At 48.2% G+C, this 26,211-nt stretch overlaps 1 protein-coding gene and 1 long non-coding RNA gene across 6 annotated transcripts in view; both read left to right on the top strand.

Moving 5' to 3' along the window:
- Positions 1–26,211, top strand: part of rnf213b (ring finger protein 213b) — a 49,949-nt gene that overhangs the window by 6,253 nt on the left and 17,485 nt on the right. Inside the window, exons 6-40 of the mRNA XM_049014991.1 lie at positions 17–294; positions 379–626; positions 1,622–1,834; positions 2,356–2,572; positions 2,660–2,715; positions 2,802–2,967; positions 3,287–3,433; positions 3,884–3,982; positions 4,439–4,552; positions 4,770–4,935; positions 5,215–5,382; positions 5,648–5,794; positions 6,060–6,688; positions 8,497–8,656; positions 9,704–9,921; positions 10,344–10,487; positions 10,775–10,927; positions 11,629–12,916; positions 13,434–13,618; positions 13,893–14,051; positions 14,691–18,554; positions 19,395–19,513; positions 20,407–20,505; positions 20,596–20,714; positions 21,446–21,562; positions 22,107–22,234; positions 22,585–22,744; positions 23,116–23,251; positions 23,380–23,568; positions 23,715–23,848; positions 23,939–24,114; positions 24,777–24,977; positions 25,074–25,252; positions 25,671–25,785; positions 25,960–26,060. Coding sequence (XP_048870948.1) covers positions 17–294; positions 379–626; positions 1,622–1,834; positions 2,356–2,572; positions 2,660–2,715; positions 2,802–2,967; positions 3,287–3,433; positions 3,884–3,982; positions 4,439–4,552; positions 4,770–4,935; positions 5,215–5,382; positions 5,648–5,794; positions 6,060–6,688; positions 8,497–8,656; positions 9,704–9,921; positions 10,344–10,487; positions 10,775–10,927; positions 11,629–12,916; positions 13,434–13,618; positions 13,893–14,051; positions 14,691–18,554; positions 19,395–19,513; positions 20,407–20,505; positions 20,596–20,714; positions 21,446–21,562; positions 22,107–22,234; positions 22,585–22,744; positions 23,116–23,251; positions 23,380–23,568; positions 23,715–23,848; positions 23,939–24,114; positions 24,777–24,977; positions 25,074–25,252; positions 25,671–25,785; positions 25,960–26,060 — 10,792 coding nt within the window. The remainder of the gene's footprint in view (positions 1–16; positions 295–378; positions 627–1,621; positions 1,835–2,355; positions 2,573–2,659; positions 2,716–2,801; positions 2,968–3,286; positions 3,434–3,883; positions 3,983–4,438; positions 4,553–4,769; positions 4,936–5,214; positions 5,383–5,647; positions 5,795–6,059; positions 6,689–8,496; positions 8,657–9,703; positions 9,922–10,343; positions 10,488–10,774; positions 10,928–11,628; positions 12,917–13,433; positions 13,619–13,892; positions 14,052–14,690; positions 18,555–19,394; positions 19,514–20,406; positions 20,506–20,595; positions 20,715–21,445; positions 21,563–22,106; positions 22,235–22,584; positions 22,745–23,115; positions 23,252–23,379; positions 23,569–23,714; positions 23,849–23,938; positions 24,115–24,776; positions 24,978–25,073; positions 25,253–25,670; positions 25,786–25,959; positions 26,061–26,211) is intronic.
- Positions 927–1,613, top strand: LOC125742729 (uncharacterized). Of its 5 annotated transcripts, none has more exons than XR_007398188.1 (3): positions 927–1,115; positions 1,155–1,452; positions 1,517–1,613. It is a non-coding gene; the product is annotated as an uncharacterized LOC125742729 (long non-coding RNA). The 5 variants fall into 5 exon arrangements; XR_007398192.1 differs by lacking the exon at positions 1,517–1,613 and having other exon boundaries at positions 1,155–1,193; positions 1,311–1,498; XR_007398189.1 differs by lacking the exon at positions 1,517–1,613 and having other exon boundaries at positions 1,155–1,193; positions 1,233–1,498.

Below are 26,211 nucleotides of genomic sequence, written 5' to 3'. Positions count from 1 at the left end.
ACATCTTTTTGCTCAGAATTACATCTTTATGAGGGTCACATAACTCATGAGGAATGGGGACTCTTGGGATTTATACCTGGCTTAAATTCCCTCAAAAAAGTGGCCGTCAATAAAGAAAGGTGGTTCAGCTCTGCTCGAATATTGCTGGACTGCATCTTTGAAAAATGGCCCCCAAAACTCGAACAAGAGACCATTGAACGGTTTGTCGGAACCTTAAAACATTACCAGGAGGGTTACCAGCAGATCCATCGGAGGATGATTTACCCAGATGACTCCGCACCCCCTTCAGTCCAGGTGGGTGCACCATCCCGAATTCGCTGAAATGATTAACTCCCACAAAGCACCACTGAGCAGGGCAATATCCATCTTTCTGTGCAGGTGTCAGAGATGATAGCTGAGCGCCTCCTCCAGGTCATGAGGGAGGAAGCCAAAAGGCTGTCTCTTAGGAACTCATCTGAGAAGAACCCCTTGGTGACCGGGTTGGCCGTGTGCCTGGTCTCCAACGCCTGCAGCTTGGACCTGGGTGTGAAGGGCTGGGCGGAACTATGCACGATGATGACATCAGACATGTCACAGTGCAGCCAGCATCTCACCGAAGCCAAGGCGGTCTTCAGAGATGCAAACCAGTGCGTAAAGTTTGAAGCCATTCTTCTGGTAATCTGTGTACAGTAATGGGTTAGGGTTAGGTTTTGTGTGTCGGGGCTCTGTGTACAGTAATGGGTTAGGTTTTGTGTGTCGGGGCTCTGTGTACAGTAATGGGTTAGGTTTTGTGTGTCGGGGCTCTGTGTACAGTAATGGGTTAGGTTTTGTGTGTCGGGGCTCTGTGTACAGTAATGGGTTAGGTTTTGTGTGTCGGGGCTCTGTGTACAGTAATGGGTTAGGTTTTGTGTGTCGGGGCTCTGTGTACAGTAATGGGTTAGGTTTTGTGTGTCGGGGCTCTGTGTACAGTAATGGGTTAGGTTTTGTGTGTCGGGGCTCTGTGTACAGTAATGGGTTAGGTTTTGTGTGTTGGGGCTCTGTGTACAGTAATGTGTTAGGTTTTGTGTGTTGGGGCTCTGTGTACAGTAATGGGTTAGGTTTTGTGTGTTGGGGCTCTGTGTACAGTAATGTGTTAGGTTTTGTGGGTTTGGGCTCTGTGTACAGTAATGGGTTAGGTTTTGTGTGTTGGGGCTCTGTGTACAGTAATGGGTTAGGTTTTGTGTGTTGGGGCTCTGTGTACAGTAATAGGTTAGGTTTTGTGTGTTGGGGCTCTGTGTACAGTAATGGGTTAGGTTTTGTGTGTTGGGGCTCTGTGTACAGTAATAGGTTAGGTTTTGTGTGTTGGGGCTCTGTGTACAGTAATGGGTTAGGTTTTGTGTGTTGGGGCTCTGTGTACAGTAATGGGTTAGGTTTTGTGTGTTGGGGCTCTGTGTACAGTTAGGTTTTGTGTGTTGGGGCTCTGTGTACAGTTAGGTTCTGTGTGTTGGGGCTCTGTGTACAGTTAGGTTCTGTGTGTTGGGGCTCTGTGTACAGTTAGGTTCTGTGTGTATCCAATCATCACTCAATAAATCAATCAGTCGTTATTTATATAGCACTGTATCAACACGGTGCACGCAGCCTTGTGACCCATCTGCCCTGACAGCGCACTGGTTGCTCTGATGAACCGCTGCATGAAGAGCCGCGTAGCTGAGCTCCTGCTCCTCGTGCCGCTCCTGCACATGATCACTGGATCACTGGATCAGCTGGATGCCAAGCGGCCCGATCCCACAGCGGAGGAGCAGAGCTGGGCTGCCCTGCCGGGGGTAGCGTACGCTCAGTTCCGGGAGCAGGTCCTTCTCAACCCTGATAAGAGGAGGTTTGTGTTGCTCCCATCTTGCTGTCTCAGGCTCTGAGGGTGAAGCTGGCATTCAGGTCAAATATCCAGTGAAACATTTTATGGCAGCAGAGTCAGTCTTTTATTCCAAGAACATTTTGGCCCACTTATGCTGCTGGACTATTACTCCATTCACTGATTCAGTTTAAGCACCTCTGAACCAGCATCCTTAAACACTGTCCCGATAGCTTCCCTATGGACTGATTTTTACGTTTTAAGCGATTCCTTGAAAACATGTATTTGATACATAAGGGGCTGATTGTGAGGGTCACTGGGGAACTGGTTACCAGTTCAGAACTGCTGCAGTGTCAGTATTTTTCTGGAATGTCCAACTCTATAAACTGGTAAATGTGTAAAAATGGAAGGCATGTGTAAGCGTCTTGGGTAGGCGACTGGGCAAGGCAACAGCCTTCAGTCAGACACTCACTGCTATTGACTTACTGACTTAATTATTTGACAGTAGTTTGCTTGTAACTGTTCTCATTCCTCTTGTGTCTGGATAGGATTGTGCTTAAAATAATTAAAGAGCACATATCCTGGACTGAGAGCTGGCCCCTGCTTCAGACCAGCTGGCTTTCCCTGGTAGCTACCGAAGATGTTGTGGAATTTTCAGTGGCGACCAGGACCGCAGTAGAACACTTGATCCAGACCCTGATGTTCAGGCTGGCGGAGTACGACAGGAATTCCTCCACTGATACGCTGACAGGCGTCAATCTGCAGGTGTGGTTTTCTGGAGGCTGAATTCATGTATCAACTCACAGCTGGCTGAATGCTTACGGTGTGACGTTCTATGTTATAAACCCTCAGGCTGCGGAGCACATCATCAGCCACATACTCAAGGCGCTTAAAGATGATGCAGAAAGGTACAGGATGAAACTACACAAAATGAGACTGAAAGAAACCCATTTCCGTTTGTCGTTTGGATTTCTGACTGAAATATGCTTTGCAGTAGGATACTGGGCTGTGGATACGCCAAACCCTTGTTTCAGTGCTGCATCAGGATCCTGCGCAGTGTCTGCCGGATGGCCAGGCTGGTTCCCTTCTACACAACGGCAGTGATGTCCTACCAGCTGCTGCTGACGCTGGCTGAAATGCAGCACGCCCAGCTGGATAAGGTCTGAGAAGCCATTTTCATTCTCAAACTAGAAACAGATACATAGTTACCAGTTCTATCTTAAACTGGTCCACAGCAGCCGTCTTGCAACTGTGAGGAAATTGCTTTGTAATTTATTATTTGTATTTTAAAATGTGTTTATTAATTGGCTGTGACCCGTTCTATTCAGCACCAAGCATGTGAGAACATAATGGGTTGATTAATTAGCTGTAAAAGCCATACATTAAACACAAAGCTCCTCGACCAACAGCCAGGTGCTGTTAGAGTTTTTGTTCACCCTAAGGCTATCATTTTGTGACACCAAGTCCTTGCTCGAGCAGGCCGGAGACGAGGAAGACAGGGAGCGAGCCTGCCTCCTCAACAGCCTCGAGGGCTCGCAGGCAGAGCTGTGCCAATGGAGAGACGGACTCCTGTCCAAGCCGCCCGTCACTAACACCGGTGCTCTTTGCTACCCCAAAGAGCTGGAGGTATGTGAAGGGATACATTCGTTTGCAGAAATCAGGCGTGAAGCTTCTGGTCATAAAGTTCTATGGAGTGATGCCTGAACAAAGAAATCATTTACATACTAGAACAGCAGCACAAAAGACCGTTTAAATATCGAAAAGCATAAACAGACAGTTTCTTTCTGAAGTCTTTGATAAACATGTTCAGAAAGACGAATGAAAACTAAAGAAAATCAGAAAGTAAAGGGAACAATACAGAAATATAACCTAAATAGATGATTGTGTCTGTGAATCTCTGATAGTAGCATCGAATCCCTCAGAGAAATACTTTCTCGGAAACTTGCTCTTTGATGTCACACAAGCCTGTGTTACTGGTTTGGGCCTCTCTGGCGCACCAGACCCATAAAGGTCCTGCAGAGCTTTGGATTTTGGAAACTGATGCCCTGTTACTTTTTCTCTTTAAATTGTTGGCAGCTTTGGGATTCGTTGCTGAAGGTGCAGTGCTCAGTGCAGCAGATCTCAGAGCGGTGGAGCAGCATGCTGGAGAGGGACCTGAGAAGCAGGATTTCCCAGGTAAAGGCCCCTGACACATGGCTACATGGGCATTGGGTCATGGACCACACAGACCTGCCCGTGCTTGTATCCTGAGAATAGGATCACACAATCAGAGAGGAACGTCGAGGGGTACATGATCTGAGCCCCGAGACCTTGGCTGGGCAAACTGTAAAGAAGCTGCTGCTAAGCTGACTGAGTTTAGTCAATGCTTACAAAGCCACATTAGCAAGAATGGTAGGGTTAGCGAGTCCAGACACAACTGAGTTTTTAAGCCAGTGAACAAGACAGCTACTGTTCTGTAAACCGAATGCCTGTGGCACAAACTCTACTTATAGCAGTGGTTGTTGATGGCCATTTTTTGATGGCCGTTGTTGATGGCCACTGTTGATGGCTGTTTGTTGATGGCCGTTTATTGATGGCCGTTGTTGATGACTTTCTTGAGTGATGGTGACAGTCCTTCATTCTGCACTCAAGGCCAGCCCTGAAGATAGAGTCCTGTTCTGCTGCCTGAATCAGTCCGGGGCCCACAGCACCATCATCGCTTGCCTTCAGGAGCTGTCTCAGTCGGCCATCGAGAACATTTGCCAGGTCAGTATGATATCCGCCCCTGGAGGACCGTAAACCCAATTGGAGCCCAGGATACAGTTACAGTGCAGAACATGGTGTGTATCTGTGCTGTAACATATTGTTAAAACAGAAATCAAATTTATTTTTCTTAGAAAGATGAGGATCAGTCTATAGTCATTCAACAGTTGTCTTTGTGTCTATCCTGTCATGACTCATTCTGGTGTTTCTCTGTGTTCAGGAAGGAAAGGAGGGAGATTTGATGATGACCCTCTCCACCCGTACCAAGGCCATGCCTTCATGGATCCTCTCCAGGATTCTTATGCAGTCTAGAGAGCGGTTCAAGGGTGATCTGGTGGAGCAGGTTCTGCAGCCTCAGTCAGCCCTGCATCACTTCCTGTCTCAGAGTGAGTGCTCCTCACTTTTTCAGTCACCCAACTCCTTGTTACATTGGGCTCAATGGCCCAGCGGAGATGTGGCTGTTCTGCTGAGGTCTGGGCATGATCTTCTGATCATAGGCACAGAGGCTTTGCCTGCTCTGTGTTACTCCTGCTATTTGTAGCTGGCAGGTCTGCCTGTAGTGACACCGCTTCCACCGCTTGAGTTGAGGTTCCTGTTAGACAAACTTGAATAGGAGACTGTTGGCATGAAGATAATTTTATAATGTGCTTGCTTCTTGGACAAAGGTTGCTGGCAGCGTGTGAAGCTCAGTCAGGACGCCAGACAGGTGCTGCAGGATGGGGGATCAGTCCTGGCTACCTTAGTGGACGCCCTCCATGGTGGACACATTTCCTTCGGACACCTTCTGACTACCCTGAAACATCAGAAGCAATTTGAGAGATTGTACCAGGAGTGTAAGTTTTTAAGTTGATTTCAGACCTTCCAGGTGATTTCAGATTCATGGGAGTGTATTTCCAGAATCCACACTATTGAGTTGTTTTTTAGATGGTCGATGTTAGTACAGTTTCATTTTTAATGCTTGTTTGTACAACAGTACTTTTGCTTTTTATATCCTAAACTTTTCGGACTCTCCCTTCAGATGCACTCCGTGTGCCGTAATTTATCCATCCACGATGTGATTTTTTTTGTTATTCTTGCTAATGTTGCTGTGTTCCACAGATAAGAAGTCCAGCAACCGAAAAGTCCAAGGTGATATTAAGAAGCTTCTGTCCCAGCGAGAGGAAGACGTAAATATCTTTAACCAGCATCGGGAATATATGGATACTCTCATTAAAATGATTAAGAAGATCGCAGATGTCATCACAGGTCAGATGAGTTTCTTGCTTCCAGGATTAGAATGTGCATTAGTAACTTCTGGGTGATTTTTCACTCCACATGAGCTTGTTAATTGTATCTCCAGTTAGTCTTTAGTGTAGTTAGGGTGTCAGGGAATGTGAAAGAAGTTTATTGGAGACAATTCACATGAATTAATTTTTTGCACTACTTATAAATGACTATTGACTGCATTTCGGTACCTTCCCATTTATCTTATGCTCTTCCGATGGACATTTCTTTTTTTTTATTCCGATAGTTCCGGAGATTTCCGCTCTTGAGCACCAACACAAAGCCAACCTTCTGCCTGTGAGCTTGAGCCAGCTGGTCAGGGTGCAGCCCTACGGCTCTGATGGAGGGGGCTGTGAAACAGCCCAGCGACCTGTTCACTGGTACACCGTTGACCAGGAGGTGCTTGGCATGGCAACGGAGATGCATGAGATGAGGAATAGCAACCTGCTGCTCAGCCTGTGGGTGAGAGGAGCAGAGGGTATAGCCTCCCAGGCCCACGGAAGCTCCATGGCTGCCAACAGCTTGACCCTGGCACAGGTTCAGGCGACAGTGTGGAGGCCGCAGCTAGCTGGCTATCGGAAGTTGGCCCAGAAGGTGGCATCGGGCACAGTCACCTTCGATGAACTGGAGAGGGCTCTGCAGTGGGTGGGTGACCGAGGAGAAGGACGGGAGATGAGGAAGGAGTTGGGTTTGATGGCCAAAATGCTGCAGAGACAACCTGGCGTCAGTGCTGACTGGACTGAGCCGCGGTCCTGTCAGATCGAGCAGTATCAGAGGCTCTGCCAAGCAGCTGAGTCAGCAAGCGCAGTCCTGGGGATCGCTGAACAGCTGCAGCTCTCTGGAGACTTTACGCCAATTCGCAGCCTCATGCAGCTGGTAAGCGGCTTTACACAGATCCTCATTATTACGCACCTGGTAGGCGGCTTTACGCAGATCCTCATTATTACGCAGCTGGTAGGCGGCTTTACGCAGATCCTCATTCTCACACAGCTGGTAGGCGGCTCTACGCAGATCCTCATTCTCACACAGCTGGTAGGCGGCTTTACGCAGATCCTCATTCTCACACAGCTGGTAGGCGGCTTTACACAGGTCCTCATTCTCACGCAGCTCGTAGGCGGCTTTACGCAGGTCCTCATTCTCACGCAGCTGGTAGGCGGCTATACGCAGATCCTCATTCTCACGCAGCTCGTAGGCGGCTTTACGCAGATCCTCATTCTCACGCAGCTCGTAGGCGGCTTTACGCAGGTCCTCATTCTCACGCAGCTGGTAGGCGGCTATACGCAGATCCTCATTCTCACGCAGCTCGTAGGCGGCTTTACGCAGATCCTCATTCTCACGCAGCTCGTAGGCGGCTTTACGCAGATCCTCATTCTCACGCAGCTGGTAGGCGGCTTTACGCAGATCCTCATTCTCACGCAGCCGGTAGGCGGCTTTACGCAGATCCTCATTCTCACACAGCTGGTAGGCGGCTCTACGCAGATCCTCATTCTCACACAGCTGGTAGGCGGCTTTACGCAGATCCTCATTCTCACGCAGCTGGTAGAAGGCTATACGCAGGTCCTCATTCTCACGCAGCTGGTAGGCGGCTTTACGCAGATCCTCATTCTCACGCAGCTGGTAGGCGGCTTTACGCAGATCCTCATTCTCACACAGCTGGTAGGCGGCTTTACGCAGGTCCTCATTCTCACGCAGCTCGTAGGCGGCTTTACGCAGGTCCTCATTCTCACGCAGCTGGTAGGCGGCTATACGCAGATCCTCATTCTCACGCAGCTCGTAGGCGGCTTTACGCAGGTCCTCATTCTCACGCAGCTGGTAGGCGGCTATACGCAGATCCTCATTCTCACGCAGCTCGTAGGCGGCTTTACGCAGATCCTCATTCTCACGCAGCTCGTAGGCGGCTTTACGCAGATCCTCATTCTCACGCAGCTGGTAGGCGGCTTTACGCAGATCCTCATTCTCACGCGGCCGGTAGGCGGCTTTACGCAGATCCTCATTCTCACGCGGCTGATAGGCGGCTTTACGCAGATCCTCATTTTCACACAGCTGATAGGCGACTATACGCAGATCCTCATTCTCACGCAGCCGGTAGGCGGCTTTACGCAGATCCTCATTCTCACGCAGCCGGTAGGCGGCTTTACGCAGATCCTCATTCTCACGCAGCCGGTAGGCGGCTTTACGCAGGTCCTCATTCTCATGCCCCTGGATGTTCCCTTGTGAAGTTTGCACTTAGTCTACATGGTAGTGATGGCTTCTTCCCACAATGCAGACACATGATGTTAGGGTTATTGGCATTTTTAAAAAGCTCTTTGTGTACCATTGTGTGCGCACCTTGCATTGGCCCTGCATGCTGTCCTGGTTGGTCCCTGCCTCATGCCTTGTTCTTCCTGGCTAAGGTTCCACACCTGACACACCTTACTTATGGAATAAGTAAGTAATGAAACTGGATGGATAATGTATTGTGTGCCAAATCATTTCACTGCTTATACAAATACTCAAATGCTATTATTGCTAGTATATGAATACTACAATATAAATACTATATATAAACTGTAAGCTCCAAGGAAGTCTTATCAAATGGGATATCTTAACTAAAATATCTATCCATCATAGACATGATAGCACTGTAGTACGATGATTGATTTACTGCTTGATGGAAGTGAATAACTGTGGAAAATCTCACATAGAGAGAAGAGTCATTCAGAGGAAAGGAATTGGTGTCGCTGAGTGATGACCTCATCCAGGCTGAGAAGCAGCTGGTGACGTTGACCCAACATCGCACCGCTTGCTTGCAGGAGTTTCTGAACCACCAGACCTTGATTTGCTGGGTCAAAGATAACCTTGAAAGTAAGATCTGGGAGTGAATGTGCGTCACTGGACTGGGGCTTTGGTGAAGTACTAAAGGTCGCTTACTATTGTCTTGGTTCCCTGCCCCCGCGGGGATGAGTGACCTAAAGGTTGCTAACTATTGTCGTGGTTCCCTGCTCTCGCGGGGATGAGTGACCTAAAGGTCGCTAACTATTGTCGTGGTTCCCTGCCCCCATGGGGATGAGTGACCTAAAGGTTGCTAACTATTGTCGTGGTTCCCTGCCCCCACGGGGATGAGTGACCTAAAGGTCGCTAACTATTGTCGTGGTTCCCTGCCCCCACGGGGATGAGTGACCTAAAGGTCGCTAACTATTGTCGTGGTTCCCTGCCCCCGCGGGGATGAGTGACCTAAAGGTCGCTAACTATTGTCGTGGTTCCCTGCCCCCACGGGGATGAGTGACCTAAAGGTCGCTAACTATTGTCGTGGTTCCCTGCCCCCACGGGGATGAGTGACCTAAAGGTCGCTTGCTATTGTCTTGGTTCCCTGCCCCCACGGGCATGAGTGACCTAAAGGTCGCTAACTATTGTCTTGGTTCCCTGCCCCCACGGGGATGAGTGACATAAAGGTCGCTAACTATTGTCGTGGTTCCCTGCCCCCACGGGGATGAGTGACCTAAAGGTCGCTAACTATTGTCGTGGTTCCCTGCCCCCACGGGGATGAGTGACCTAAAGGTCGCTAACTATTGTCGTGGTTCCCTGCCCCCACGGGGATGAGTGACCTAAAGGTCGCTTGCTATTGTCTTGGTTCCCTGCCCCCACGGGCATGAGTGACCTAAAGGTCGCTAACTATTGTCTTGGTTCCCTGCCCCCACGGGGATGAGTGACATAAAGGTCGCTAACTATTGTCGTGGTTCCCTGCCCCCACGGGGATGAGTGACCTAAAGGTCGCTAACTATTGTCTTGGTTCCCTGCCCCCACGGGCATGAGTGACCTAAAGGTCGCTAACTATTGTCTTGGTTCCCTGCCCCCACGGGGATGAGTGACATAAAGGCCACTTACTATTGTCTTGATTCTCTTCCCCCACAGGGATGAGTGACCTAAAGGTCTTTGTTGACCTGGCTTCTATTTCGGCGGGGGAGAACGACAGTGAGATCGACAGGGTGGCCTGTTTCCATGATGCAGTGACGGGATACGGCTCCTTAATTTACTCCCTGCCCAGTACTGCAGGCTTCAAGGAATTCATGGACTGTGTGCAGCCAGTGTGGGAAGCCTTGGAAAGAGACACGAAGCTCCCGCAAAAGCTGGTGAGTGATGTCTCGGACTCCACATCCATACTGTTTATGTCAGATGGAAAGCTGGATAGTGTCTTGTGTATCTACCAAATGCGCATTATCAATGAACGGTATCTTATTTGGTGCTATCAGTATTAAATTTGACAGTATTTATTAAAGGATAGAGGTTGGGTCAACTTATTTGATTCCATATTGTGTAATTCCACTAACTATAATGTTTGATTAGCTGATGCTGTCATTTGGAAATTATGAGGATTATTTACTCTTACGATGCAGATATTTAAATTCAGGTCAGTCTCAAATGTTCAATAGTACTTCACAAAAACATTGTGCTTTCTGTATCTGCAGTGCAGTGCAGTAGGATGGCAGAAGACAGAGGAGTGGCAGGAGTATGACTTGTGGTTTTAACGATTCGTGATCTTTCTCTTCTCCAGAGGGATTCTGCTCACTGGCTGGACTGGCTGAAGGGGTTGAGAGAGACCCACGGGTCTGTGGAGCAGTCTTCTCTGTCTCTGGCCTCTGCCATCAACACTGAAGGAGTGTATCATGTAGGCTGGCCTGAGAACCAGACAGGAAAGGTGGGACGACGCTAAAATGCCTGTCTACCAGTGGTGGGTAGGGTTCTAGTAACCCGCCAACTGCTAATTAACAAAGCTAATTTCTTGGTTAGCTGTGCCCACCACTGCTATGTACTAACCAGTGTAGTCGTTTGTACTCCATACAGACTCTTGTAATCTTTGTGATGTGTTTTAGCTCTCAAACATCAACAAGATGTAAGATATTGATGTCTCTTGATCCCATTCAGGAAAAAATATTCTTCTGTTACATCACTTTTCTTAAACAAAGAGGTGTGTTACCTTTGCAGCGAACCATGGAGAACCTCTTGACGGTGATGGTGAAGAAGGGCAATTCAGCCAGGAGCTACAGTGTGGTGGAGCTGCAGGAATTACAGAACAAGCTCATGCTAATGTCCTCCAAAGGAGACTATGGCAGGGAGCAGGTCAGCAGATTCATGGAGGTATGTTATGGGGACTCTGAAATTGTATATATACGTGCTTTATGTATATGATATACAGCTCTGGAAAAAAAATCACTCATTTCTCAATTTATGGGTATGCGCCTGTGTAAAATATACAATCTTTGCAAGTTGCAGCCTGGCTCTTCCCTGGTTTTCATTGATGAAGGGCTTCTTCCTTACTTTATGGGTCTTCAGTCCTGCTTCTAGGAGTCTCTTATGAATTGTGCTGGCAGTGCACGCCACATCACTTAATGTTTCCCATTTGTTTTGAAGGTCACTTGAAGTCATGCTCCAATTTATCAGGCACTGCCTGACAAGGTGACGGTCATCTCTGGCATTAGAAAGTCACTTTTGCCCTATACCTGACCGGTTTTTGGTCACTGATAGTGTCTCCTGTTTCACCTTGTTTTTGCTGTCTTAGAAATGCTAGGCCTGGAAGCAGCCTGCTAAAACCAGGATTAAACCAGGATTAAACCAGGATTAAACCAGGATTAAACCAGGATTTAACAATGTGCAATAAAAAAAAATACATAGCAGTCTCTCAATTTATTGTTGCAATACAATTTCACAAAAGTCTGGATTGTGTCATCGAGGTGTCTGCATAGATTCATAGAAATTAGAAGAAATTATGATTTATGAGGTATGAATTATGAAAACGGGCCTCATAGATAGGTGTTAGGATTCCACTCTTTTTTCTGTAGGTGTTTGATGGAGTCCAGAGGCTGGGTACAGTTCTGCTCCAGCTGCACTCCTCAGGCAACATGTTGTTTCATCACTGGAAGGCCCTTGTCTTCTGCAGCCCGCAGAGCAGGGAGTGCATTCGGGTCAGGTTCCCGCTGTCTGGGAAGGTCTTCGAGTACCAGGGGGAGGTGACTGAGCAGCTGCAGTACCTGTGTCGCTGTATGGAATTCTGCCACCGAGACTGGAGGGACCTCATTGGAAAAACCCGATCTAAGTACCCCTGTCTTAACTATTATACAGCTGAGCAAGTCGTGCATCTGTCCCATTGGATCTTTGCCACCTGCCGCAAGTTCGCCAGACTTCCGCAGATGACCTGGCATCTTTTGCGTTCAGTAAAGACTGATTGCACGTTGGAGGATGTCCAGGCAGCCTTTGCTCTGACCACTGAGTCAAAAACACCACGTGCAGGATCCCAGCAAACGTCTCTTATTCCAACAGGAAGATCCGATCCTCAGCTGGTTATTAATTCTGGTTCTGAAGAACACATAAACCGGGACCTGTCAGGTTCAAGTAACGAAGAGTTGGCCATGGAGGATGATGCCAGTGACTTCATGGTACTTGTTGATGGAGACACTAAGCAGGATGCAACACAAAGTATGGAGAAGCTCTGGAGATGTTTTAAATCAGACATGCCGAGATACCTTGGCGAGAATTTAGACATCTTCACTCTGGCTCTGTTTCTCTCACGGCTCTCGGAGATGAACCGAGAGCACATCAGACGCGAGATGCCAGCAGTCCTTCAGAGAGGGAGGCCTAACCTTGTCCTGTGCCCGAAAGCTGATGTCCTGAGCACAGCCCTCAGTATTTATATGCATAGTGCTGAGGAGCCTCTGCCCTCATGCGATGAGGTGCTGCTTTGTCAGGAAGACACCACTGCAGAACAGGTGGAGCTCTTCCTCAGACGGGCTCTAGGAAGATGCGCCCCAGATGATCAGGGCAAGATCTTCACGCTGATCAATGCGGGGCTGCTGGCCTATGATGTTAGCGTGTCCCTGGGAGAGCATTTCGAGCTGCTGGAGAGGGGAGCTGAACCTCACTATCGCCTGGTGATCGTCTGCGGAGTGAATGATCAGTGCAAATATGTACCCTCCTTCTTCAGTGGTTACAAAGTACAAGCAGGTTTTGGCATCTCAAGCAACAAGGCCAGAGATTACCTCCGACAGCACTTCTCCTCAGCAGCACGTCACTCGCACGTCTATCCAGAAAATATATCGGTGTGGCTGATCTCATCAACGCGCCCGTCTGTAGGTAAGAAAAAGAGTTTCATATAGTCATTTTCCCGTAACCCATACAAATTCACGCTACTTCCTGGAGACCTTGGAGCTCATTCCAGGAGATGCAGGGCATAGAGCAGGAGAAGCGCTTAATTGTTTCTGGGGTCCCACTCAAAACTTCACTTTGGCCCCCCCCACCCCCCCCATGTTTTGAAAGCTAAATAAACTAGGCTAATGTGTAGAGTCAGAAACTCGTAGCTCGCTAGCTGGTTAGCAGAATATGCTGCTTCAGCATCTCCTAAATAAGGGACGACCCCAAACCGCAGGGTCGCTCCAGGCAGGTATGTAGTTTGGCTGCTGGATAGCACCATTGCTGGGGACATATCATATGAGAATCATCAAGAATGTTATTTTAAAAGCACATTTAAGCAAAATAATCACTTTAATAAATCATTAGTTTATTATTATTATTATTATTATTATTAATAATAATAATAATAAGGAATGACCATTTTAATAATCCCCCTAACCCAAGCTGTGTGTGGATGCAGGGAAGTCGCTGTGTGTGGACAGGCTGTTTGGGAGTTTCCAGCGGGCATTCCCGAAGGCCCGGCTGCTGCGGCTCAGGCTGCTGGAGCCCCGCGTTCAGCCCGACTCCTTCCTGAACACACTTCACACGTGGACGCGGCAGCTGAGCGAGCAGGACGTGGCGATGCTGCACATTGACGCCGCCGCCGTACGACTCACTCGCCATTAAATGTCGCTTCAGTCTAAAAATTACGCTAAACTAATTAGTTACATTGTCAAAATTATGTGCACTGTCATTTTTACAATTTACTTATATGCTTGACTAAATATTCAGATTTTTATTTAATCAGGTACAATTAATGCGATAAATGCTTCCTGGAACATTAAGTCATGGCTTGTGGCAAAAATAGTTGTATGAGTAATTCTTTTCAAATGAGTGCACTGCATTTACAGTACATTGTCACTGACTTCATTTTGTTTAGGTACGTTTTGGCTTGGAAGAGTTCCTGTTTCAACTATTGGTTCTTGGCTGCGTGAGTGACAGTGAAGGGAACCTATGGCGAAGGAGTACAGATCATCTCATTACAGTCGAGCTGCTGCGGTCACACCCAACTCAACAGCTCCAAACCCGCAACGAGCAGGTAACGCTCAGACAGAAATTTTTAATCATCTCTGTTATATCACTTTGAAGACTGCATTGAAAGTGTAAAATACATATTGATTAATTTATCCATAAACCACGCCAGCTGTTAGATTGTATACCTAATAAATTGAATGAAAGGGATTCTGTTGGTTTAAGTAGACATGAGAAAATTTAGTGAGATCAGCTCAACCATAGGTATAAATTATGGGTTGATGACAGGTTTATAACCCCCCCCCCAATAATTAAAACCAGCCAGCACAACCCTCTGGACCCTCTTAAATGGATGGGGACCTCAACCCCTCCAGTGCTCAACACAAACTTATGCTCTTGAACTTGACTATGTTATGTTCTCAGAATACAAATACATATCTATCTATCTATCTATCTATCTATCTATCTATCTATCTATCTATCTATCTATCTATCTATCTATCTATCTATCTATCTATCTATCTATCTATCTATCCTATCTATCTATCCTATCTATCTATCCTATCTATCTATCTATCTATCTATCTATCTATCTATCTATCTATCTATCTATTTATCTAATCATAATTTTGTTGCACTGGTACTTCCTTTGCTAGGCATTTAGGTGTTTGATAGTCATATAATTCTCTTTTCCACCATTTTATAGGATGTACATGGACTTCTAGACATTCTGCCTGCCATTCACTGTCGATCACCCAAGGAAGTGAAAGAATTACAGCTGAATATTCATCAGAAGAAAGCAAGGAAAACATTAGACCCACTTATGGATGAACAGGAGTTTCGAAGTGAGGGCGTGCAGAGGCCTTACCAGTATCTGAAGCGGTATAATAGAGGAGAGAACCTGGACCCATTCAAATACATAGCAGACTCCGTAGAAGGGGACACCATCGATTGTCTCCATCACCTGTTGGTGAATTGTGGGATGACTGACCCATCGTGGGCCGAGCTGAAGAACTTCACATGGTTTCTGAACCTGCAACTGAAAGACTGCGAGTATTCCATGTTTTGTGACCCTGACTTTCTGGCTGATCATCTCAAAGGCTTCAAAGGCTTCATCATTAAGTTCATGATTACCATGGCCCGAGATTTTGCCACGCCATCCATGAACTGCTCTGATCAGAGCCCATCTTTTCTCCCGGAAAACATGAATGAAGATGACATGTTGGCCCGCCTGACCATCCGCAAAAGATGGGAGACAGAACCCCATCCATACATTTTCTTCAATGCAGACCACATCTCCATGTCCTTTTTAGGCTTTCGTATACAGAAGTGCCCTTTCGGGAGGACACTGAATGCAGTGCATCCACAAGATAACAAAGTCATAATGGGGGATGTGATGACACCGCATCTTCTAGAGGGGCTTCAGCGGCAAGGCATCTCTTTCAATGAGAACTTTGACAACCTTGCGAGAAAGGACAAGATACAGAGAATTTCATTTGTGGTTGGTGCTGAGAAGGGGTGGACAGTACAGCAGTTTGATCCGGACCCTACCTATGAGCTAACCGCTGACAATGTGATGAAGATGTTAGCCATTCACATGCGATTCCGTTGTGGAATTCCTGTCATCATAATGGGCGAAACTGGCTGTGGGAAGACGCGACTAGTCCGCTTCCTCTGTGACCTTCAAAGGGAGGGAAAAAATACCGAAAACATGAAACTGATCAAGGTACACGGAGGGACCACTGCAGAAACCATCCAGCGGAAGGTGAGGGAGGCAGAAAGGCTGGCCGAGAGGAACCGAAGAGAGTTTGGCTTGGACACCGTTCTGTTCTTCGATGAAGCTAACACAACAGAGTCCATTTTTGCAATAAAAGAGGTGTTGTGTGACAAGACTGTGCAAGGTCACCCTCTGAAGATGGACAGTGGACTGAAGATAATCGCTGCCTGTAATCCTTACCGGAGACACTCTGCAAAGATGGTGGAAAGGTTGGAGCGTGCAGGGTTAGGCTACAGGGTGAAAGCTGAAGAGACAGAAGACAGATTGGGAAAGGTTCCCCTCCGGCAGCTAGTTTACCGAGTTCAGCCGCTGCCTCCCAGCATGATTCCACTTGTATGGGATTTCGGTCAGCTGAGTGATTCCACAGAGCTGTCTTACATCCGGCAAATTGTCCACCAGAAGGCTCGAAGTCACAATTTGCCCACCCAGTGCCACAATGTCATTTCAGAAGTTTTGGCAGAATCTCAAAAATACATGCGCAGCTGTAAAGATGAGTGCAGTTTCGTTAGCCTTAGAGATGTGGAGAGATCTATGAGAGTCTTGTTGTGGTTTTACACTCACTACGATCAGATGTTCCCAGAACTTGGCAGAGGGCTTGCTGATAGGACTTTAAAGTGCTTAGCTTTAGCTGTGGGAGTCTGCTACTACCCAATGCTGGTTTCCAAAAAGCCTTACATAAGAGCAATCAGTCGACATTTTCCAGAGCCCCTCAACTCGCCAAGATTAATAGAGCAAGAGATCCACAAGTGTCAAGAGCTTTTTCTGAGGAACGTGCAAACAAGAGAGACAATAGCCAAAAATATAGCCCTCAAAGAGAATGTCTTCCTCATGGTGGTTTGCATTGAGTTGAGGATCCCACTGTTCCTGGTAGGAAAGCCAGGCAGCTCCAAATCACTAGCTAAAACTGTGGTTGCTGATGCTATGCAGGGTCAGAACTCTCAGTGCAGGCTCTTCAGGGCACTTAAAGCAGTGCATATGGTCTCCTTCCAGTGTAGTCCTCACTCAAGTCCAGAAGGAATCATCAGCACTTTTCGGCAGTGTGCTCGTTTCCAACAAGACAAAAACCCGGATAAGTATGTGTCTGTGGTGGTTTTGGATGAGATTGGACTGGCTGAAGATTCCCCGCAGATGCCTCTGAAGACCCTCCACCCTTTGTTGGAGGATGGCTGCATCGACAATGACACTCCAGACCCCCACATGAAAGTAGGCTTCGTGGGGATCTCGAACTGGGCATTGGACCCAGCGAAAATGAACAGGGGAATTTTTGTCTCTCGTTGGGACCCAAGTGAGAATGAACTGGTGGAAACAGCAAAAGGAATATGCTCTTCTGATCAGTCAGTTCTCTTTAAAATCCAGCACCTCTTCCCACAACTTGCAAAAGCCTTTCTGGAAATATGCAAGATAACTGATAAAAGCCAGTTCTTTGGTCTCAGGGATTTTTACAGCCTTGTGAAGATGATTTTTGCTGTGGTCAAGGAATTCCAGCAGGAACCCAGTGACTGTGAGTTAGCAGAAGCTATCTTGCGCAACTTCAGTGGGCAACCAGAGGGCTTTGACCCATTGCGTTATTTCCAAGAGCTATTCCAAAACCTCAGGGAAATCCCTCGCCCAAGCACTCTGCAAATGGTGGAAAGGAATTTAGACTCTTGTAAGAAGGAAGAGAGTCGCTACCTTCTTCTCCTAACAACAAACAATGCTGCCTTGCCCATCCTACAACAACGTGTCTTTGCTAAGGCAGACTCTGCCCCTGAGATCGTCTTTGGCTCGGGATTTCCAAAGGACCAGGAGTATGCCAGTATTTGTCGCAATGTGAACCGTGTAAAGACTTGCATGGAGACGGGCCGTACTGTAATACTACTAAACCTGCAGAACCTCTATGAAAGCTTGTATGATGCTCTGAATCAGTACTACGTCTATCTTGGTGGCCAGCAGTATGTTGACCTGGGCTTGGGCACACACAGAGTAAAGTGCCGGGTGCACAGGGAGTTCCGACTTGTGGTAGTGGAGGACCAGGACAAGGTTTACAAACAGTTTCCTGTGCCTCTCATCAACAGGATGGAGAAGCACCGGTTAGATAGGAGTGCCGACCTCACTGAGCACCAGCGCAGGGTGTTATCAAAGCTCCAAGAATGGGTGGACAGGTTTACATCTCTGTCAGAAGAAGAGGCTGCGTTTAAGGTGTCGGATGCCTTTGCAGGTTTTCACGACGATGCCTGCGCTACTGCCCTTCTGCAGGCCCTGGAAAGTAGGGGTGGTCGGAGAGGGGCTGAAGATAGGCAGGTAGAAATAAACGAGGATACCATGAAGAAAATGGAAATCAGTGAGCCAGCAGTTCAAGGGGCAGAGTCTGATTCACGTAGCATGGTCACTGATGCAGAGAGCCGGGAGCTTGCAGGAAGAGATGGTCCTGATGTGGCTGAGGCTGAAGGACCTTTGTCGGCAGCAGGTGCAAGCTCTGATATCTCAATGGAGTATGCAGATGATGCCCTGGCTGAAGCGGAGCCAGCCGGCTTTGTTACAGCCAGAGGACCCGAAGGTCTTATGAAGACAGAGGAAAACAAAGAAGATCTGTCTGCAGAGAGGGAAGAAGAGCAGGTTTTTGAGGCTGCTAAGTGCATCCTACTGAACTGTGCGACTCCAGAGGCGGTGCTCAGGCTTAAGTACTCCAAACTGGGGAGCTGGGAGGAGAAATCGCTCAAGGAAATGTACTTCAGAGAGCAGCGCCACGTGTCCCTGAGAGCCTTCCTCAAGAGCCAACTCAACAGCTCGGAGAAGTCCAGCAGGTTCACGGAGGTAAGCGAGATGAGGCAGACGAAACCCCCAATCCCTCTAATCACACTAGTGACAGTGGCCGAGCGTGGTCTATTCACACTAGTGACAGTGTCCGAGCGTGGTCTATAAACACTAGTGACAGTGGCCGAGCGTGGTCTAATCACACTAGTGACAGTGGCCGAGCGTGGTCTAATCACACTAGTGACAGTGGCCGAGCGTGGTCTATAAACACTAGTGACAGTGGCCGAGCGTGGTCTAATCACACTAGTGACAGTGGCCGAGTGTGGTCTATAAACACTAGTGACAGTGGCCGAGCGTGGTCTAATCACACTAGTGACAGTGGCCGAGCGTGGTCTAATCACACTAGTGACAGTGGCCGAGCGTGGTCTAATCACACTAGTGACAGTGGCCGAGCGTGGTCTAATCACACTAGTGACAGTGGCCGAGCGTGGTCTATAAACACTAGTGACAGTGGCCGAGCGTGGTCTATAAACACTAGTGACAGTGGCCGAGCGTGGTCTAATCACACTAGTGACAGTGGCCGAGCGTGGTCTATAAACACTAGTGACAGTGGCCGAGTGTGGTCTATAAACACTAGTGACAGTGGCCGAGTGTGGTCTATAAGCACTAGTGACAGTGGCCGAGCGTGGTCTATAAACACTAGTGACAGTGGCCGAGCGTGGTCTAATCACACTAGTGACAGTGGCCGAGTGTGGTCTAATCACACTAGTGACAGTGGCCGAGTGTGGTCTATAAACACTAGTGACAGTGGCCGAGTGTGGTCTATAAACACTAGTGACAATGAGCAACTGCCACCTTCTTAGGCACTTCTGCACTTGCCTGTGTTTGCATCTTGGTCAGGTGACCACCTTCTCCAGTCTTCTGACGCGGTCGGACATCCAGGCCATCTCCTCCTGCAAGCTGCTTCTGCTCTCCCTGCACCAGTTTGACACCGAGGCCTCCTTTTCTTCAAAGATACGGTGCGGCTCCTTCTTGGCTACTGTTGGACATTGGAAATTTCTGAAATATGTGAATTTACTCGAACACAACGTAAGAATAGTAATTTCAGAATCAGAGTAAACTTTACTCGCCATATACAGCTGGAGTACAAGGAATTTGTTTTGGTGTAATCGGTCCCATTCAAGTAAAATAAAGCAATATAAATATAACCATCCAGCAACAGAGTGTAGAGAAGTAATGAAAATGGTACATTTGGATTAGGTGCATGGCACAAAGCGTGTGTAAGTCCAGTCCCACAAATACAATGCATACACACGGTGTTAAAAGAGGGGGTGGCATGGTGGTGCAGTGGTTAGGGTGAGGGGGCGGCATGGTGGTGCAGTGGTTAGCACTGTTGCCTCACACCTCTGGGACCCGGGTTCGAGTTTCCACCTGGGTCACATGTGTGCGGAGTTTGCATGTTCTCCCCATGTCGTCGTGGGGTTTCCTCCGGGTACTCCAGTTTCCCGCCACAGTCCAAAAACATGCCGAGGCTAATTGGACTTGCTAAATTGCCCGTAGGTGTGCATGTGTGAGTGACTGGTGTGTGAGTGTGCCCTGCGATGGGCTGGCCCCCCATCCTGGGTTGTTCCCTGCCTCGTGCCCATTGCTTCCGGGATAGGCTCCGGACCCACCACGACCCAGTAGGATAAGCGGTTTGGAAAATGGATGGATAGTGTTAAATTTAGAGAATTTATATTTCACCTAAAGATGGCAGTATGAAAATAAATAGTTAAAGGTAATTTAAAAAATTTTAGTAGAATGGCAGGAAGAGGATACACTTGAATTGTTAGTGGAAGGTAAACAGCTGCAGATTAACAAGTTTAAGCCCAGGAAGATCTTAGGTTAGTCAATCTGCCATTGGATTTCACAGGTGTTTCATTCAAGATGGAGCTCCCTCGACTCGTATCTTGCTCATTCAGACAGACATGGAGGAATCTACGTACAGCAATGAGCTTATAGCCTCTGCAAAGTGAGTACTGATGGTGGCATGAACCGAGAACAGGCCGACTGCCGGCTGAAATCACAGCACTGAGTCGCTTTGTTTATCTTTCACCACCAGGTACTGCACGATGAATGAACTGAGCTCCCTGGGGCCTGCTCAGTGCTGCTGTCATGTGATCTTCATAACCAAGCTGTCCAGGATGCCCTGCAAATCCCTGTACACTGGATTCCAAGGAGGTGCTCTGGGGGCGGGGCCTAGCACTGGGGATATCGGGATTGATTCGTTTTCTTGTGCTGGGCGGGGGCTTATTAAAATTAATAAAATTAAACCAATTAATTAATTTAACCATTTGTAGTTTGGTGTGCATGACTGTTCATCCTCACAATCACTGTAAATTTTGAGGGCAGGTGTCGCACTGCAGTGCAGTGTTACCTCACACAGCAGTGCTCCGTTTGTGTGGAATTTTCTCCCCGTGTCGTTGGGGGGTTTCTGCCGGGTGCTGCAGTTTCCCTGCACAGTCCAAGAACATGCTGAGGTTAAGTGGAGTTACCAAATTGCCCATAGGCGTGTGTGTGTGTGAGTGAATGCTGTGTGAGTGATAGGTGTGTGAGTAAATTGTATGTGAGTGAATGGTGTGTGAGTGTGCCCTGTGACGGGTTGTTCCTTGGGTTGTTTCCTGCTTTGCTCCTGTAGCCCCCAGGATAGGCTCCGGACCCCCCGCGATCGTGCGTAGTACAAGTACTTACAGAAAACGGATGAATGGACAGGTGTAAATTCTGATGTAGCTCATAGGGATCCCTTCTGTACATGCGCTCTGTGTGAGATGTTCTGGGAAAACAACAAGCTATATATTTTTAGCAACTTGAATGCTGTGGCTCTAGTGGTATCACCAGAACAGGATGTCGATTTCCGGAGAAGTGCATCCCTGCACGTCCTCATGCGTCGGCTCCTTCCACTGCCATCCCAGGTGTGTGGCTGTCGATGCACATCGATGACCTCAGGGACACTGAGGACATGAGCGCCGACCTTTCTGCCTTTTGTGGAACGCCATTCAGCGAACTGCTTGCCCTGCCGGACTCTTCAGGTACGTGTGGCACACGCTTGTATGGATGTGTCTCGGGGAAGGTCTGAATGCAGACACTGGATTAGTATCCTGTCTGGGGTGTCTGGGCTCCTCTTCCTTTGGACGGATGGATGGATGGATGGGTGATGTTTTGTTATTTTTATTTCAGTTGCTACCTTGCTGATGTGTTATGCTGAATCTTAATCAGAGATAATGTTTCAGTTTTATGGTTTATATAGGTGTATTCTGTCTGTGGTGATTTAGGTAATTTATCTGGCTAAAGGCTAGAATCGCAAGAATCCCCCTCATTCTACATGTCGATACCCCCATCTGCACGTGCTGTCTCTTATCGCCACTAGGGACACTGGGACTGCTAATGGTTCCAGAGCAGTTATCCTTTTGCTTGCTCTGCTCCACTTTTTCGGAGACAAAGGAGTTTTGAGGAAAGGGGTGTATTTGGGGGCAGATGGAGGGATTGAGTGATTTTAAGTGAAAATGCCAATTTTTGTATTTGTCTCGATCTGGCTGCCTGACTTATTCAAAGGGTGCTGATTATTTCGGCCAGTTCTGCCCTCCAGTCCCCGTGTCCCACGGGTCTGTTCTTGGGAAGTGGAACCAGGTCTTTCACGTTGCTGTTCTCACTCCGCAGAGGAACCCAGAGACCGTGAGGGAGATTCTAATGGAAGCCAGGAGGTAAAGATTCATTTAACGGCAGGTTTCTAAGGGTGGTGGAGTCGATGGCAGTGTGGTGATTATGAAGATGGACTCAGAAGGCTCACATCACAAAACACTCCAGCCATTTGTGAGCAGGACACACTGATATATATATGCTCCAGTATGCGGGCAGCCAAGCAAAAAATATATGGTCTATAATGCTTCTAATGACCAATAGAATTGTGGGTAACAGGTATCAGTGATACTGCATAGTACTGCAATGAGACAATCAAACTGAAAGATGGTAGCGGCTTGCTTAGATTATGTGTGTGTGTGTCTTTGTGTGTGTGTGTGTGTGTGTCTGTGTGTGTGTGTGTGTGTGGACACAGCAGGCTCCCCGCGCTCAGCTACATGGACCTTCCCTGCTGAGGTCCTGCATTCAGAGAGCGGTGTGCCTGCTGAAGGACCCCGGATTGCAAGCTTCACGCAGCATGAAGCGTGTGGAGATACTGCTCAGTCTTCTGGACGACTCTGCAGCACAGCCAGGAGGTGGGTCCCTACCCCCACCACCCCCCCCCCACCCACCATAGAAGCTGACCAGGGTCTTTGGTTTGAGGGCCTATGAGGAGACCAGATTCTGGTTACTATTTTTGCTGATAAAGTGACATCAGTGGGCCACAGTTAAGCTTGTCACTCTGCATATACATATAAATGTGACCTTGGTCCCATGTACTGTCAAGAAAAAGCAATGTGAGAAAAAAGAGACCAATCAGTGCAAATGATTAAAGTCACATGACTTACCCTGGCCACCCCCCAATTGCTTCCTGGCCTCGAGGCTCTGTGCTGCTGTTTGGAGTGGCATCGCCGGTTCTACTCAGCAGTAGTAACAGCATTGTCCTTGTTATACCCATTGGTACCAGCGCGGTTCCTGGAGGTTCTGATTAGGAAGCTGGCAGTGCTGCTTGCTCAGCAGGAAGAGAAGGTGCTTTCCCCGAGGGAGTGGGTGAGCAAGGAGGCCCGAAAGCGGCTCGCTCTGCAGGAGGGAGGCACACTCAGGTACTCCTGCCCCCCCCCCTCCATGGCAGAGAGTCATGTGATCCTAGAATCAGCATCAAAACCTTGTAGGAAATCATTTGTCATTGATGGACGTTGCGACCGGGCTGATAGCTCTGTCCCGCCTGTAGGCACACCCTGTGGCGCTGCCTGCAGAATATGCTAACCCCGGTCCTGGCTCTGGTGCTGGAGGTTCTGGACCGGGATGCTAACCTGGACCTGCTGTACCATCCAGAGGTTGATGAGGGTCTGGTCTGCCTGTGGCTAGATATTCTGGAGGACCAGCAGACTCTGGAATTGGTGACGCCCAAAAACTCAAGGTCTGACTAAGACGGGTCAAATTCCGGTCACCTTAATAGCCGAGATCATTTTGTAAAAAAAAAAAAAAACTTCTTGTGTGAGTAACATGTTTATATTTCACCTCCTGCTCATGCCATTTGTGTCCTGCATCCCCATTGGCTTCCAGCCCGGTAGATAAAGAGATCCCTGTGCAGTGTCACGTCCTATTGGCCGGTGAGCTGCGCCCCTGTGCTGCCCCCTTCAGCTGGCTGATCAGAATGCAGTGCCAGCGCTTGTGGGAGGAGTCTGAGTTTCTGCCAGGTTAGAGCCAACGCTCTGCTCCATGGACTTCACAGGCATCTGCTCACCGTGGTGGATTCTTCTCAAGATGCCCTGTCCCCCTCCCCGCAGTGACGCAGGCGGACGACAGGCAGAGGGTGCTGAGGTTTGCCAGCGCGTTTGCCGGCAGCAGACTGGGTGGCCACACGGCGAGGCTCTCCGGGCCGCAGGCCGTGCACTTTGGCCAGCGCTACCTGCAGGACTTCCTGCTGATGCACTTCAGGATCTCGTCAGAGGAGCACCTGATGGTGCGTGAGTCCTTCTCCGCAGGAGGCTTTACTTCAGCCAGGGGATTCAGAGGATTTCCAGAGTCAGTCTTTATTGTCGCCTTCAGCTGAATGAATCGCGGGTCATTTTGATCTTGATGGTCATCGCACAAGAATGAGTAATAGAGAGAATATACTGTAAATATGTAAGACATTTAAACATGACGTACTGAGACATGGACATTAGCAAAATACAGGTAAAAATTGCAGTTAAACACTGCAGTTTGAAAATACAGCTGTGTGAGTGGGGAATGAAACTGGATGAGCTGGAATGTGCAGTAAGTAGACTGTGATTACTGGTATGATTCCAGTGTGTGTGTGTGTGGGGGGGCAGTCCTTGTTGGAGATCCAGCCTTAGAGTGGGAGGGGCCAGACTGTATTATGTGTGAAGTGCATCCCTAACTGACAAGTGGTGCTGTATATCGTACCGTACATGTCTCAGGGGATTAATAATAGGTATAATGACACGTCATTGATCCCCATTGGGAAATTCTCTTGGAGCTGGGGGTTAAGGGACTTACTGAAGGGCATTCCGGCTATTTTACTGAGGCATCTTTCCAAACACAGGCACAGAGGCTTCCCCCGCTGAGCCGCACACTGACCCCATAACCCCCTCCTTCCTCCCTGTTCCATCCACTCCGCAGGTGCTCACACAGGCGTCACAGGCCTGCATCGGGGAGCTGCAGCGCCACCTGGAGGTAAACCCCGAGCTCTCCCCCGCCTGGATCCAGGCTGCCGTTCGGATCTATGCCCCCAGGCTGGACACGCTCTTGCAGTTGCTCCGTCTCCAGCCTTACCTAGTCCACACGTTGCTCCAGGAGAGGCCCAAAGATCCCCCTGAGATGGTGAGACCACTGCTGCTGTGTGACATTTCTTTGTGTGTGTGTGTGTGTGTGTGTTCAAACTGTGTGTGAACTCTTTGTCGTGTTGCTTTACATTAGTGCGAAGACATTTTGGCACTGGGTGTGTGTGTGGAGGAGGTGCAGCAAGTGAATATGGATGACCACAAAACCCTCCTGCACAGAGTGCAACTGCTACAGCCCTGTGTGGAGAGCGCCTTCGGACTGAACTTTAGCGCCCTCTGTAGTCCTGGCTGTCTTCAGCAACTGGAGAATATCAGGTTAGTCTACACCTGCAAGCTTGTTTGCTGTGATAAACAGACCGTTTATATCAGGTATCAATATAACAGAAACACTTTTCCAATTATATCAAAAAGCAGAATTTAAAACAGCAGAATAAAGCAGGCTGGTTACAGTCATTATTCCAAACTCCGGCTGCTTGGATGCTAATTTGAAAAAATAAATGAAACTGAATGATGAAATTCCAGGGCACTGTACATTTGTAAGTATTGCAAATACTTTTTACTTGAATGTACTTTTTGCTTGTAGAGCAAAAGTACAAGCTGATTCTAGGTCTAATACACCTTCTAGCTAAGATAAAACTGTACCTGGTTTATGTACTTATGTACTAGGTTACGGCTGTCTGTGAAAGATGATACATATCGCTGTTCATTTTGTGTTTTTGTTCGGTTTTCAAAGGGGTGCCTGGCGGGGGGTTCTTGTAGTGGCAGCATTCATTCAGCAGGTGGTGCTGAGAGTCAACGAACACCGATTTAAAAACCTGACGTTGAAAACCTGCAGGCACCTCCATGTCGTGAGTGAAAGTCGGCTCCAGGCTCCTGTCAATCTCACTGCCTGACAGCTGTGGAGTTTTGCGTGTCGTTCTTACAGAATGATGATTCATACATTGCCTTGAGGGCCGGTGAAGATGATTTACAGGTTTAAGGTCAAAGTTAAAGTCGAACTGTGTTTTTTCTGTTATACGCAGCTAATGCAGCAGTCGTCTGACTTGAGGGACAAAGGCACACTAACAAAAGTGATCGGCATCCTGACCTCCTGCTACGAGGAAACTGGCCAGCTGGACTTCAGGTAAAGCTTCCATAGGACCGGCGGCTTTTGCTTAGCCATTAGCTGAAGCTTTTTTATGCTTGTTCCGCCCCCAGCCGAAAGATGATTGGCCGCTGGAGTGCCCCTCCCCTGTCATTCACCAATTCAAAACATATCATTGGCTAATGACAAG

The sequence above is a fragment of the Brienomyrus brachyistius genome, chromosome 5, assembly GCF_023856365.1.
Source record: "Brienomyrus brachyistius isolate T26 chromosome 5, BBRACH_0.4, whole genome shotgun sequence".
Classification (NCBI taxonomy): Eukaryota; Metazoa; Chordata; class Actinopteri; order Osteoglossiformes; family Mormyridae; genus Brienomyrus; species Brienomyrus brachyistius.
The sequence above is the reverse complement of the archived record's forward strand: the minus strand, read 5'-3'. Positions and strand labels throughout refer to the sequence as shown.